The sequence below is a fragment of the Argopecten irradians genome, chromosome 4, assembly GCF_041381155.1.
Source record: "Argopecten irradians isolate NY chromosome 4, Ai_NY, whole genome shotgun sequence".
Taxonomy (NCBI): domain Eukaryota; kingdom Metazoa; phylum Mollusca; class Bivalvia; order Pectinida; family Pectinidae; genus Argopecten; species Argopecten irradians.
The window spans coordinates 8,825,178-8,842,044 of NC_091137.1; the positions used below are offsets into that span (position 1 = coordinate 8,825,178).

At 35.8% G+C, this 16,867-nt stretch overlaps 3 protein-coding genes across 4 annotated transcripts in view; 2 read left to right on the forward strand and 1 right to left on the reverse strand.

The window, feature by feature from the left end:
* LOC138322087 (low-density lipoprotein receptor-related protein 5-like) overlaps positions 1–3,801 on the forward strand; it is a 47,675-nt gene extending 43,874 nt beyond the window's left edge. Inside the window, exons 16-17 of the mRNA XM_069266142.1 lie at positions 771–897; positions 1,307–3,801. Coding sequence (XP_069122243.1) covers positions 771–897; positions 1,307–1,697 — 518 coding nt within the window. The 3' untranslated portion in view covers positions 1,698–3,801. The remainder of the gene's footprint in view (positions 1–770; positions 898–1,306) is intronic.
* The window catches only part of LOC138320526 (uncharacterized), a 288,019-nt gene that overhangs the window by 128,283 nt on the left and 142,869 nt on the right, over positions 1–16,867 (reverse strand). The window lies entirely within an intron of this gene.
* The window catches only part of LOC138322088 (low-density lipoprotein receptor-related protein 4-like), a 56,243-nt gene continuing 55,412 nt past the window's right edge, over positions 16,037–16,867 (forward strand). The window contains exon 1 of the mRNA XM_069266144.1: positions 16,037–16,221. Coding sequence (XP_069122245.1) covers positions 16,158–16,221 — 64 coding nt within the window. The 5' untranslated portion in view covers positions 16,037–16,157. The remainder of the gene's footprint in view (positions 16,222–16,867) is intronic.

Sequence of the window (16,867 nt, forward strand, 5' to 3'; positions counted from 1 at the left end):
ATCATATAGTCAAAGATACAAATACTCTGTATCATATAGAAGTTTACCAAAGGTAAGGCTCATCATATAGACAAAGATACAAATACTCTGTGTGAAGTTACCAAAGGTAAGGCTCATCATATAGTCAAAGATACAAATACTCTGTGTGAAGTTACCAAAGCTAAGGCTCATCATATAGTCAAAGATACAAATACTCTGTGTGAAGAAGTAAGGCTCATATAGTCAAAGATACAAATACTCTGTGTGAAGTTACCAAAGTAAGGACTCATCATATAGTCAAGTCAAATAAGATACAAATATACTCTGTATCATATAGTCAAAGATACAAATACTCTGTATCATATAGTCAAAGATACAAATACTCTGTATCATATAGTCAAAGATACAAATACTCTGTGTGAAGTTACCAAAGGTAAGGATCATCATATAGTCAAAGATACAATAGTCTGTGTGAAGTTACCAAAGGTGAGGCTCATCATATAGTCAAAGATACAAATACTCTGTATCATATAGTCAAAGATACAAATACTCTGTATCATATAGTCAAAGATACAAATACTCTGTGTGAAGTTACCAAAGGTAAGGATCATCATATAGTCAAAGATACAAATACTCTGTGTGAAGTTACCAAAGCTAAGGCTCGCCATCAACATATAATCAAAGAACACTTATGTAGTGTTGCGATCAAAAAATACAAAGTCTTGATTATATTGTATACTGTATAAGATAGTATCGATGTTTGTGTATTGTTTTTTCTTTTGTCTCCTCAGTGACGACGCCAGAGAAACAGACTGCCCCAGCAGCCAATAACGCAGGACTCACAGCCGCCGTCGTCGTCGTCGTCATCCTCTTCGTTATCGTCATCGCTCTTGGCGTCACGTTTTACGTCTGTCGCAGGTAGAGTATATAACCCTTAACTTCACATGACCAGTTACAAATGTGCCTTTGCATTTCTCAACGTTAGACACAACATGCCAACACCGTTAAAAGCAACTTGAAAGCAGAACATAGATGTCACTGATGACTCTATCAAACTATTATATAATTGTGGCAACTCGGCAAGAAACCTATTTTTTTCATTTCAGAATATTTTATTGACAGACATTCTGAATTGGGCAACGGGCAACATGCCTATACAAGCCCTCTACTTAATCGATACATGTTTCTTGAAAAAAAAAGACAAGACATCGTGACATCCAGTGTTCCATTTCAAAATAACAGCTTTTAGTTAGTTATGCGTTTATATAAATAGTGTTTATCAAAAAGTCAATATTAAGTTACTAATTGTTATGCATAAAAATTTCAGGAGGATTTTCACACCAACAGATAAGCAGTCCGTCCAAGGACGCTACCGGTCCTCTCCCAATGTGTATTTCAACGCCAGTGACAGTCGCGGTGAGGTACCGGCACAGGGGTTTATTAACCCCGTCCTTCACGCCACCAACGGGGACGCCATGCCAAACACAGACCCGCTCAAAATGGACCAGATTAATTTGTCTGATGACCCCAATAAAGAGAACGCGCGCAATGATGGTCATTATGACGTCATCAAGGAAGGAAAAGCCGCGGCGGCTGGAGGCGCGGGAGTCCATGAAGCCGTCAATCCATTGTACTCTTCTATGTCACCGCAGGAGGAAATCAAATTTCCGAGCGGCGAAGAGGTCAAAGAAAAACCAGGTTATCAAAGGTTTAGTTAAAAAATAAAACGGGTTTTTTTGGGGGTTTTTTTTTTGTTTGGAGGGGGGGGGGGGTATTTTGAAATCAATAGCTTTCTTTTACAAATCACTAAATATCTTTGATTTGTTAGGAAAAAAAATCATGGCGAAATTACTTTGTACCTTTTGTTTTGAAAATTTCAACATTCCTGTAACTAATCAATCAAAAATGTAATATTTTATAATCTTCTTTGCTGGAAACATTTACTTTAAAACTATTAAGGGAAAATGAATTATGCTTGACCTATTATAGTGAGGGAGGGTTATATATGTATAAACTGAATATTTTGGCCTTTGTCATTTTTTTCAATGGCTATACTAAAATATATGTCTATATATACAGACTGCTTTGTTATAATTCTTTTATTGTTTCGTCTATATAGATACTATTAGTTTTATTGTTTGTATATCATATCAATTTGTTTTGTTCTCTATATAATAACATTTACTAATAGTGATTACGTCGAATAACAAAATAGTACTATCATTTACAGTGTGCTACTTGGTTTGTTACTATCTCTATGGTATACATTAGTTTGTTTGTTTATTACATGGTTGTTATTCGTTGTTTGATGTTGGGTATCATCCCACCTCCAAGATTGTTGAATCGGAACGAAAATCGAGATTATGATATTGATGTATTAGGTGAGAAAAAACAGTGTTAGATAAAGGACGGTAGACGTAGCGGAATCACCAGTAAATTGTAAGTGAAATATGTTTCAAATAAACTTAAATATATTATTTTTAATAGAAACGCAGATATCATTATACTCTGAAATTAACTGTAAAGTAATTTATAATGAGAATAAGTTAACTACATGACTTAAGATTTAATATAAAAAAGATATAAGCGACGGTACAAACGCTGTCGTTATGAGATAATAAACATCTCTATGCCAATGAAAATGCTCGTTACAAGCAGAAATACACCATAAAGGAAGAGAACAACATGGTTCACTTCAATAGTGAATGCGGTATTATATTAATTTGCGTTTAATTGTTAAATCAAATACCATAAATTTATAAAAGTAGCATGAAAATAAAATTTACTTCCTCGCAATAATATCCTAATAATAATACAATGTATATGAAAGTGATTAGATATACATAAATGTGATATGTTCTGAGCAATGTCCATTTCTTTCGTGAAATAATGACAAGTTTTTGTATTTATGTCACATCACCTACTGGGTCAGTTGTTCCCATCAACCTCTTTATATTATAATAGCACTATCTCTATAGCATTGCTAATTGCTCTTCAAATCAAGTGGCTTATCTGGTTGAAGAAATTTTATCATGGTCGTTGTTTTCAGTCGTTTGACTTAAGGTATTTAGTGCTTTTAGTTGTTATAACGTGACGTCATTGTCAATTCTCAGAAATGTCTAGAATAACGTTTGCATAATGGATCCGCGTTTATATTGAAGACACCGCAATGCGGATACTTCATACGTGGTGTTTGTATAACTGATGTAATAAACTATCTTTGCCCAAATTCCATGAACATTTTTTAACATTTTATCAGAATATCTGTGATTCCAAGAAAAACATCATTAGGGTCACCATTATATTAAAACTATCGGTGATGTGAAAAGAATCAATTAACGCTCATTCAGGAGGATATACCGCTCATAAAGGGGGATATACCGCTCATTAAGGAGGATATACCGCTCATTATGGGGGATATACCGCTCATTAAGGGGGATATACCGCTCATTAAAGAGGATAAACCGCTCATTAAGGAGGATATACCGCTCATTAAGGGGGGTATACCGCTCATTAAGGGGGGTATACCGCTCATAAAGGAGAATATACCGCTCATTAAGGGGGATATACCGCTCATTAAGGGGGATATACCGCTCATTAAGGGGGATATACCGTTCATTAAGGGGGGTATACCGCTCATAAAGGAGAATATACCGCTCATTAAGGGGGATATACCGCTCATTAAGGGGGATATACCGTTCATTAAGGGGGGTATACCGCTCATAAAGGAGGATATATCGCTCATTAATATAAGGGGGATATACCGTTCATTATGGGGGGTATACCGCTCATAAAGGAAGATATACCGCTCAATTAGGGGGATATACCGCTCATTAAGGGGGATATACCGCTCATTAAGGGGGATATACCACTCATTAAGGGGAATATACCGCTCATTAAGGGGGATATACAGCTCATTAAGGGGGATATACCGCTCATTAAGGGGGATATACCGCTCATTAAGGGGGTATACCGCTCATTAAGGGGGATATACCGCTCATTAAGGGAGTATACCGCTCATTAAGGGGGATATACCGCTCATTAAGGGAGTATACCGCTCATTAAGGGGGATATACCGCTCATTAAGGGGGATATACCGCTCATTAAGGGAGTATACCGCTCATTAAGTGGGATATACCGCTCATTAAGGGAGTATACCTCTCATTAAGGGGGATATACCGCTCATTAAGGGGGATATACCGCTCATTAAGGGGGATATACCGCTCATTAAGGGGGATATACCGCTCATTAAGGGGGATATACCGCTCATTAAGGGGGATATACCGCTCATTAAGAGGGATATACCGCTCATTAAGGGGGATATACCGCTCATTAAGGGGATATACCGCTCATTAAGGGGGATATACCGCTCATTAAGGGAGTATACCGCTCATTATTGGGGTATACCGCTCATTAAGGGGGATATACCGTTCATTAAGGGAGTATACCGCTCATTAAGGGGGATATACCGCTCATTAAGGTGGTATACCGCTCATTAAGGGGATATACCGCTCATTAAGGGGGATATACCGCTCGTGTAGGAGGATATACCGCTCATTAAGGGGGATATACCGCTCATTAAGGGGATACACCGCTCATTAAGGGGGTATACCGCTCATTAAGGGGGTATACCGCTCATTAAGGGGGATATACCGCTCATTAAGGGGGATGTACCGCTCATTAAGGAAGTATACCGCTCATTAAGGGGGATATACCGCTCATTAAAGGAGTATACCACTCATTAAAGAGGATATACCGCTCATTAAGGGAGTATACCGCTCATTAAGGGGGTATACCGCTCATTCAAGGAGTATACCACTCATTAAGCGGGATATACCGCTCATTAAGGGAGTATACCGCTCATTAAGGGGGTATACCGCTCATTAAGGGAGATATACCGCTACAGGCTATTCTGAGATATAGTTGGTTTAAGGATTACATAAGGTGAGAAACAAAGAAAAAAGGAAAATTTATCTCAAACCAATCAAGTGCCATACAACTATATCCGTCTTACTGTGTAAATATAACAGTCTCACTTATATATATATCTATATTTGAAAAGGTGATTGTTAAGGTTTTATAGCATAATATTGTATCTGCTGATATACTAGGATTGTCCATGTATAATTGTATAACACGAACTGAAATTAAACATTTTTGTACTTATGTAGTTTGTGGAAAAATAAGTTTGTGTGTAATTGATGAAAATAGTGTAAAGTAAGTAACTTTTGTTACTGAAGAAAAACATTAATATGTCTGCTCCTATTTTAATAGATAAAATCATCATTTATCGGCGGTGTAGCATCTTTAAATGGTTTTCCGTCAATATCATATGTTTTCAAGTACATTTGTGATCTTTTTAGAAGATTGTGTGCCTTCGGGAAAAGTAGTTTGGGTCTATTTTATGGCCACGTTTATATTGTACGCATGTGGTGTGACCATATATTGGTCGATTGTGCGCATGACCAATGAGCGTGCCTATGGTTGTAACTCTGAGCATGCGTATGTTTTATGACCACTCAGGTTGTGCGTATGTTTTATGACAACTCTGGTCGTGCGCGCGTACACTTCTTTACATCAAACTGTTTTGTAAATACTGTGAACGCATGTCTGGATACTTATGTTGCAATATGTACACATCTGTGATGTTTCTCTTTTGTAAATATAATTAATCAGAGATTTTTTTATTTTATAGATATTATATCGATTGGTCACAATCAGGAATCATACGAATGATATATCATTTGCATAATACAATTCGAGTGGAAGTCTTCTAGTTTTGAATGAATACAGGTGCGTGTCGTATGAATGAATGAACTTTGATAGGCAAACATAATATTAATATTATATGATATAATATATATGCAAGTCCAAAAACATAAATAAATTCGTTTCATAAAAAGAAATAAATACCTTTGTTGTGGTTTGGAATTAATACTTTTGCTTCGGATTTATACACATACATACAAAGGAATACACAACCCGACATAAAGTGACATTATAAGTGGTCATTGTTTAATTTTGGAGAAAAAAAACACATTATTTCACCAAAATTTGTCAAATACATATTAATATACGTGTATGTAAGCACACAATCATTTGAAAATTTTGGGATAATCAATCTGTCGTTGCATAGGCTAGGGAGCTGGATCCGAAAGTCCAAATGCTGCATGAAGGTGCGGTATAAAAAGTTGGCCCTGTGTGCTTTGCTTATTTATATGCAGAGAAAATTGGTACGTCATGTGTCCATTCAAACGGGCAACTTATCAAACAGTACATCAATAGGACAACCTAGTCAAAGAAGACATCGATAGGAAGTCAAAGGTACGATGGCCTATATTAGCCGCCATGACAACTACTTTACTGAATTATACTTCTACACACATTTGCGGTGATTTGCCATGGCAAGTTGGAAACTACTTTATTAAAAAAAACACGAATTTACATTGTACTTGTTTGGTAACTACTTAACTAGAGTGACTGTTTTGTCATCCTTACGCGTGGCCCACATCAGCCGTATTGGCGAGTGTCTGGTTTTTGTGACAAAAAGCATTCCACACCGATACCAAGCCGAATTGGAACGCTGTACGGGCCCGGGTGTGCTGATTATTTTACGAGCCTTTTCTTGGTCGAATCATTGGTAGGTGACGAAGAGACAAAGGGGTTTATGTACTGAAGCAGTCTTTGGATAATGCTGACGTTGTCTACAGCAAGGCAAAATGTTTAAAACAAAACTGGAAAATTTGATACCTAGATTATATGTCTTATGGTATTCTATAGGAACGTGAGCAAAGGTCACTTTTTTGAAGCGATGCACATCATATTTAGTTGAATTAGATATTTCCTTGCTCATTATCGTTGTAGAAGCTAAAATTGTGGAGAGGTTTAATTAATCTTACATATATTTTGATACCAATCTACTCATGGCTCTTGTTGACTGGTAGCACTTTTACATTTAATCCGATGTCCATCTAAGCTTTTCTAAATTGATACCGTCAATGTCAGTTACTTAAACTTTACATTCTAAGTGTAAAACTCAGATTTTACTCTTAAGTTGTATTATTACATCATGGAAATAGACCTTCATTCAAATACCTCAATATAGGGTAAACGAAAATTTAATACCTATGTTTATTCAGTTTCATGAGCTTGAAATGAGTTGAGCGCCTGCATTAAAGTAACTCTAGCTTTCTTCCAAACAAACTATCATTTTATTGTCTCCCTACTCGATCTCCTTATAAGAGCTGCCGCCCCTCCCTATCGATACCCTTGACAGTGTCAGGTACACATCACAGCCATAAGGTATATGTGTAGAGAGAAAAACTTCCTCTCTGCGGTCTCTCCGACAGGACAGTTTAGGTTGACCGTACAATCACAATGTTATTTGTATAAAACTGTAATCGTCTTTGTCTTGGTAAAGTGTCGTAAAATATAATTTTGGTTTCAAAGGTTATTTAATCGGCATACCTGTACAGCTGGTATCGGTGGCGTAAGGATGACAAAACAGTTACTCTAGTAAAGCAGTTGGCAAGTAAAATGACAAAAAAATGCTGGTAAGAGCTTTTTACTGGAGCAATTGCCATGACAATAACCGCAAAGATGTTTACCATTATTGTTTAGTAAAGCAGTTGTCAGACCGGCTGATATGGTCCATCAACAGGCAACTTATGTGAAAAAGTACATTAATAGGACAGCTTAGTCAAATAATACATGAACAGGACGACTTAGTCAAAGAGTACACGGGCGGGACGACTTAGTCAAAGAGTACACGGGCGGGACGACTTAGTCAAAGAGTACACGGGCGGGACGACTTAGTCAAAGAGTACACGGGCGGGACGACTTAGTCAAAGAGTACACGGGCGGGACGACTTAGTCAAAGAGTACACGGGCGGGACGACTTAGTCAAAGAGTACACGGGCGGGACGACTTAGTCAAAGAGTACACGGGCGGGACGACTTAGTCAAAGAGTACACGGGCGGGACGACTTCGTCAAAGAGTACACGGGCGGGACGACTTCGTCAAAGAGTACACGGGCGGGACGACTTAGTCAAAGAGTACATTGGCAAGACAGGACAATTCTAACGTAGTCAAAAAGTACATGGGTAGGACAACATATTAGGTAGAGTGTACACGGGAAGGACAAATTAATCAAAGAGTACATGGGCAGGACAACTTAGTGAAAGAGTACATGGGCAGGACAACTTAGTGAAAGAGTACATGGGCAGGACAACTTAGTGAAAGAGTACATGGGCAGGACAACTTAGTGAAAGAGTACATGGGCAGGACAACTTAGTGAAAGAGTACATGGGCAGGACAACTTAGTGAAAGAGTACATGGGCAGGACAACTTAGTGAAAGAGTACATGGGCAGGACAAGTAGTCAGGCAAAAAATACATTGACAGAACATAAATTACAACAAAAGAATACATCGACATCACAACTTAGAAATAAAGCAGAATAACGTAGTCAGAGAATAAAAGGCAGGACTACGTAGTCAGAGAATAAAAGGCAGGACTACGTAGCCAGAGAATAAAAGGCAGGACTACGTAGTCAGAGAATAAAAGGCAGGACTACGTAGCCAGAGAATAAAAGGCAGGACTACGTAGCCAGAGAATAAAAGGCAGGACTACGTAGCCAGAGAATAAAAGGCAGGACTACGTAGTCAGAGAATAAAAGGCAGGACTACGTAGCCAGAGAATAAAAGGCAGGACTACGTAGTCAGAGAATAAAAGGCAGGACTACGTAGCCAGAGAATAAAAGGCAGGACTACGTAGCCAGAGAATAAAAGGCAGGACTACGTAGCCAGAGAATAAAAGGCAGGACTACGTAGTCAGAGAATAAAAGGCAGGACTACGTAGTCAGAGAATAAAAGGCAGGACTACGTAGCCAGAGAATAAAAGGCAGGACTACGTAGCCAGAGAATAAAAGGCAGGACTACGTAGCCAGAGAGTACATTGACATTTGTGTTAATACTGGTGATAAACTAGTTCAAATGGAAGTTGGAGTAGAAATAAGCGGAAAAGATTGTTGCAGTATTACTTATTTAGCACTATAGAAAGGCGTTTCACTTAAACCGCCAGAATGACGCCATTTTAGTCATACAAAGTTGATTTCTACTGTAAATCTTTTGAATATGTCTGTGCGGAAAATCTATAAAAGCATTTAAGAATGGAAGTTAGTGTAGTTAATTTAACATTGAACCTTTCATAGCCTATATGAGTGCCAACTTGGCAAGGCAAATTTCATGAATTCGATGATAACGACGTCATAATAAGCGATTAAAGTTAATAGTCTATATCACTGCCAACTGCGCTCGGTAATGTTACATAGTGGGACTACAGTGAAAAAAATATAATCTTTTGATTTTGTGAAAGAAAATGACGAAAAATAACAAATGTTGCTACAGAACAAAAAATCAAGCACCTTCACTTTCTTTAAAGTAGCAAGATATTAAAACCATCAGTCGTAAGAAAGTTTTGCATGAAGTCTTCAATCTGTCCTTTGTGAAATACGACATATTTTGATAGTTGAAATTTAAGGGGAATGGTAAATGGAATGGGTTAACCGTTGACTATATATGTTATCATTTTTTAGAGAACACACTGGTTTCGCAATTTACAAACAGTCATACTCATCAGAAAACCAATTTGGAAGATATTGCTTTAGCTTTTCTTCGGTTTGCATGGTCAAAATATTAAATCCGGTAAAGTACACATAAATACCGTGCCAAGTAGTCATTATCTCGATTTCTAATGTTTCAAAATCAGGCACACCACCATCTGGCCTTTTAAGAAGATAGTAAATTAACTTGAGACGATAGAATGACGTGTTGGAAGGCCAGGTAATATACTTTTGTTATGAGTCGTAGTTCGTGCGTATTGGAGGGGTTAAAAGGAATGACATGTTAACTATTCAATGTTATGTAAATTTTGGATAGATTCAATACCCATAATATGAAATATGCATCTTGTTTAATTGTCTGGTAGTAGATTTGAATAGAAAGCCTACGGTTATATATATATGTGTAAACGTTTGGAGGCGTTATACATGTATTATCATTTCTGAATAGAAACGTATATGAAAACTGATCATTAGTAGGATTGAGCAAATAAAACATACTCAAAGTTTGAGTAGTTCCTGCTGGCGATAGCCACAGAAAACATCGGTGACGTTACAGAAGATGTTATCACACACAAGAATGATTCGGCGGATGTCACAGGTCTACACTCCTGTAATGTAAACCAAACATAGCAAATCCGTGATAAACTTCTGTATTAGAGGAATAACACTATATAAAACATCAATGTAAGAAGTGTGAGTCTATAACATACAGTTGTGATGGAGAAATAAAGTCATACTACTAAACTGTAAGAGTAATAAAAACTATTAGACATTGCAATACCGGGGATATATTATATACGGTTTTTTTTATAAACAAAACATGAGTGAAACATAAAATGGATTAAATAAGTTCAATATAGAATCAAAGTGTCATTAACATTTATTCTGCCCAACTATCATATGTCTCTGTGTATTTATAGCCCAAACTAGGTGGTGTCAAGAACGACAGTTTCATTACAATTTCTAACGGAGACGAAATCTGCCTTGCTGTGATTTGCCCTACAAATAAAAAAGCTTATTCGTGTTATTTTTTTGTACTTTGTTTTCTTTATTTTTCTGTCTATTTCGTTTTATCTATTTATTTTTATTAATATCATTATTTTGTTATGTGTTTAGTTGTTAGTTTTTATTTTATATCAAATTGAATATATTTTTATGTTGTGGGAATAACACAAAAATCTGAGTGTTACCGCGAAGCGGTTTATGATGACAGTACACACAAATGGTTTTTTTATATATCTCCATAACGTAAAGGAATCTATTCAAATTTATCATTATAATTATTTACTAAAGATAATCAGAAGCGATATTACAAATGGCGACGCCATTTTTTCCTTTAAGGACTGATAAAGTAATTTTTAAGCCAATGAAAATGCTTGTTACAAGCGAATATGAATTATATTAAGGAAAGATTCTACTAATCCGTATTTATTAAACCTCATTTGTGTCCATGGTAATATTTACCAGTGATTAGGTCCCATTCTTTTTTTTTAATTGTTTCTTATTTCGCTATTCAATGACAGCTTGCAAAATATCTATCAATCCTCAGTTGACAATCATCAGTTTTTACCTATGATTTATTATGAATCCTGGGAAAGAAAGCTTTTGTTCCAAATTCGACCAATGATTCCTTGTGAAATATCTGTCGATGATTAATAGCAATTTCTGCATTATCTTTTTTTTTATCTGATCAATGAAACATTATTTCTTTGTCCATATTTGGTTTGAAATTGCTTATGAATAATGAATTGTGAATTTTCTGTGAACTCAGCTAGCAGTTCATTGTTATAAATATACGTATCAATGTTTCTATGTTGTTTTTCTATTGTTTCCTTGTGAATTCGCTGTTCGATGGTAGATTTTAAAATCGATAAATCCTTTCTCAAAGTTTGGTTGTTATTAATTCTTTTTAACAGTTTGTTAATGAATTCGTTGTGAATGGTACATTGTATCTTTGTAACTCATTAAATGATTCCCTGTGAAGCAAATTCCAATGATTTATTGCGTATTTTCAACCAATATTACACAGTGAACATTATATAATATACATAGTTTTAATCATTTGCCAATGGACTTGGTTGTAAGTTGTTTTCTCTGTGTAGTACAAAGATTGGCGATGGTGTTCGCATTGCTTGTTTCATTTCCCAAAGTTCAGCTGTCAATTTTTGGTTTTAAATTATCTGACAAATTTTGGTATAAATCCCTATATATATGTAGTAGGAATAATCTCCCAATGATGACAATGGAATTATTTTTAACCTGTCCCTGTTAACAATCTGTCGATATTCAGCTGATAGATATCTTTTCGGGGTTTCTTTGCCCAGTCTAGAGTGTTCTATGTCAGATCGTGAGTTTGCTGAAATGCATTGGTTGTTCATTTACCAATGAATGCATTTAAATTCTCTAACCATGATTGGTCGTTAAATTTCTATTCATAATTTATTCTAGTTCTGTACCTATGTTGAGTAATTAATTTCTATCGATGCTTGGTCGCTTATTCACAAATATCAATGTTAAGTTGTGGTGTTTCTTTCATTTTCTTCTGTTTGTATATAGATGACACATTGGAAGGTTAGAGCTCAGCCGTTCCTAAGAGATGGCATCAGCAGAGAGTTGCATTGTAATTATTATTAATATATATAGATATGTATGAAACATAATAACAACAAGATGAATTTAAGATTGTAACTAGACAGACAGGCCCCAAACAATCCGGGCCTCGATTTCTCGAAACAGAAGTGACGACTTAAGTCTAAAGAAGTTACCCGTGTATTTTTGGGTTTTTTTTTTTGGGGGGGGGGGGGGGGGTTGTTGTTATCTATGTTCATGATTATAGACTTAACTTCGTTTTTTGTTTCGAGAAATCGGAGCCAGGGCTAATTTGTTCCAGAGATGCTGGTGAGGAATTCACTCATTGATAATGCAAGAAACGATAATTTACCGATTTTTGTTAGAGGATATTTTGTTTTGTCTATGTGCACCGATTGTTCTTCTGGTTTGTTTCGAGAAATCGGGGCCAGGGCTAGATTTGTGCCGGAGATGCTGGTGAGGAATTCACTCATTGATGTTGGGAGAAAATAGAGAATTTACCGATTTTTGTGCATCGATTGTTCTTCTAGATCACCCAATATTATGTACAGTGTTGTTGCAATGTTGGTGGTACAGTATGGCTCCTAATTTCTGTGTTGGGTATAAACATTTATAGTAACATCTTCAAGAGATGGTCTTACTTGTATGGTGTTTGTGGCTACTTGTAACTTTCCTAGTACATGATGGCATATTGCACCTTAGGAATCCTAAAATTTTGCTGGACTAGTTGTTTATTGGTTAAATGTGTTTGCTCAAATTTAGATCATTGTCGCTGGTGATCCCTAGAAATTGTCCATGCTCTTAATCTTTTGAACTTTCACTTTGCATTGCAGTTTCAATTGATATTTTCTGTCGATATTTCATACTAGTTGATTGCTCATTTTAAATTGTCTGCAATTCTCCTCTCAATGTTAATGTGATTATATATCGATCCTTAATATGTCGGGTAACAGTAGCTAATTATTTCTCTGTCAATTATCTTACATTTTGGCGATGCTATGTTGAATCATTTCAATCATCAATAACATTTGCTACACGTTTTAAAACAAAGATAAGTCCATCTACAAAAAAAGTTGTGTTGACAATATTTTTTATCTCCATGTACCCCGGCGGGTGAAGTTGGGAAACATGCTTTCAAGTTCTGAAGAGAGGTTTTAAACAAGTACAAGTGAAGGGATAAAATGAATGAAACAAAAATGACCTGGTTATTGTGGCGGAGTATATATGTATATTGTACATCAGCCATAGCTGTCTCGTATCGTTCAAATATACAGATATATGAATTTGTGTTTTCATTATTTCATCAGGTTTTAGCGTCATAGGATTTTATCTACGCGGATTCACACAGTTTGCAAACAAATTTCTTTCATACTCCGATTAAATGAAAAAATAGTGAATTCAATGCTTAAATATATTTCATTTATATTAGATGTTGTGACATATATATTTGATTTACATCTATCATTTTTTATTTGATTATATCATTATATCTTAATCATTTATCGTGTATTCATATAGTATATTTGAACCATACGAGACAGCTATGGCGTTCTATAAGTTTACCTGTTTAGGTTTGCGTGTTAATCAGTATTCTATGTAAATTGTATGTAATTTTCGTATTATGAGGAAACAAGGAGAATAACACTAAGAAAGACTGACTTGTAGATGAACAACTTTGGCTTATTTTATCTTTGGTTTGAGGGCATGACAAGGTTTGAGGGCATGACAATCTCGACATTGTTAGCTTTCTGATCTGCCGTCTGATATGAAGTCGGTGTTTGTAAGGTAAAGGGTGGCGACCTCGGGGTGGCTCTCCACAACAATAGCCACGTACAATGTTTAGAGTAAAATAAGTGTCAGTGACATGTGTAATTACACGTACCTAATATAAACTCGTGTAGGTGACGTAGACCATTCCACAACACAGATATCATATACGTCACAAGGAATATTGTACTCATGACATGTCGGATCTGTGATGACAACTCCATGGGTTCCATTTCAGGATTCGTACCAGTTGTACTAAAATGATACGGCATCACCAAATGGAACGCATTTGATTTTTTCCATAATGGCGGCACCACTATCAAAGATACGCTTCGATTATCAAGTGGGGAGAAATAGTGTGACGTCACTAGATCTGCTGCTCTCGTGTCGAACCTGTGGTGACACTTTACAAAAATAACATACAGAGTATTAGTGTAGCAACATTTATATCTGGTCGAGATAGAGGTGTCACTTAAAATGGTCCGACACGAGTTACTCAATGGCAGATTATCATAACGGAACTCATGTTTAGGTATTCATTCAGTAGGAATTATTTATATTACCACTCATTGGCACCTAAGTTATTTGTTTACTTTTCCTATGTGCATGTATGAAGACTGCTCGGGCATGTTTTTTTTAAATAGACCTTGTACGGATGTAGAAAATTGTGCGGATGAAAAATTAAAATCGTTTATCAGCTTTTAAGAAAATAAAAATTAAGTGTATCAGGGGTGTTTCAAAATGCATTTGATGTCCTGAAAAATTAATGCAATCAAATATTCCAAGAGATACTACAATTGCAAGGATTTATAAGTACGTCCTTGTACAATTGTAACCACATTGTGTAATTGCGTGGAATATCATTGTTATATGATAAGGTGGGCAATATACCATTTACATGTAGATGTAATCGCTTATCATTAGGACCCCGAGTTAAATTGGGAAAATTATCGTCGTCTTGCATCATAAAATAAAATCTACTTAAAATTGATTATTTAATTTATTTTATTGTTTAAATGAAGTATTTTTGATGTAAAGATAGAAGATATCACAACAGATAGACACTGTATTGTTCGATCCCTTACACACGTTTAACATCCACAAGGCAACACACTAAGGCAAATCTTTGCAAAATAAAACGAAAATTGAAACATATTTTTATTTCATTTTGTGTTTTGAAATTGAAATTCGAAATTCTTTATTTCCGTAAGTATACAACTTATTGGAATATTAACATAAAATATACATATATACAATCAACAAGGGTAAACATTAAATTATCATAGACAAATTGAAATGCACATATATATGTGATTAAGTGATTCTGCTGTTGTTTGCCTCAATTATGTAATTGCCTAATAAATTAAGATCTTTTATGTTATGTGTATTTAGCAATTCAATAACTTTGTAAACAGATGGCTTTACCCAAAAATAGTTTTTAATGTATTTTCTCCGAATATCTGAAAATTTTGGACAAATAAATAAAAAATGATATTCATCTTCTATTTCGAAGAGTTCACAGTTTCTACATAATCTATTATTCCTTTCAACATTTCTATATCTACCTGTCTCGATTGCAAGATTATGAGCTGAAAGACGGAGTTTGGATACAGAAATTCTACGTTGTTTTGAAAGAGACTTCGTTAAATAAAACATACAACATACAATGTATGCACGTTTGTGTCAAAATAATGCGTGGTATTGTCTGACACTGTTTTCTTGGAATAACATCACCGCCCGAGCTATAAATTGTTTTACTTGCGTAATTCTAAACTGGTCACAATTAAGCAAATGGAAATGACGAACACAACATCAAAACAAACCTTTAATGAATACCCAATTTACTTCCCCGCATATTGATAAGATTCTATACCGAAAATCAAACGTGGCATTTGAAAATATTCGATAGTCCAAAGAATACATCTATTTCTACCCGATGTTTTTGTCTGAGCAACTCCTGTCTGACACATGTGTTGAGTACCTTCATTCCACCCGACTGAACTGAGTACTGTTATATACACCCGACACATGTGTATCCCCGACTGTGATTGATCTGTGAACACGGGACAATGGTTCGTACCTGTGTGAACGGCGTTCCGGTTGAGTGACGTCCGGTATATACCTGTAGGTATATGTATGCTACAGGTATATTGGTAGAGTGAGTGGTGGGACAGCCAGGAATAAGTACATCGGCTAAAACAATGGATTATCCGGGGCTGCATCTATGTCTGCTTTCTATATGGATTGTCTCAGTTCCAGCCCAAGGTAAGGTCCAAATTCTGTGACACATTTTACAATGTTATACACATTTTCCAAACTAATCGTCAAAATATCAGAAACCTGTTGGTTTATAAACAGCTGATACCAGATACGCTCCAACAAGGTTCTACCTGTAATTTAGCGTTTTAGATAATTACATAAATGTACGCCATTGCCAATGTATAAAAAGGCTTGCCATTCTTCTGTGAGACGCCTGTACCATCTGTTATATATACGCTGGTAAAGTTGCTTGTTAAATATACCTACATGTAATTGAATATACTAAAACGTGTTTATAGAAGCGACGGGGACAGTGTCTGCAACAAAATAGGCGAATTACGTTGTCGGAACGCCTCTTCAAATGGAAACATACATTTACTACATGTGAGACATTATATTTATATCCTATAACACGACATTTGAAGGCTAAAGAATATGATTATCATATTATGAGACACTAATACCAATGTTGGAGTTCCCAAATTGTATTTCAGTTGTTCGCAGACAACGCATACATTATTTATTTTTTCAAAAAATAAATATAGTATGATATACATGTACATATATAATTATATATATGATGTCATTCTTCCTTAAATCTCCCACTGCACGACTCCATAAAAGAATAGCCCATTTACGTCTCGATAGTGCA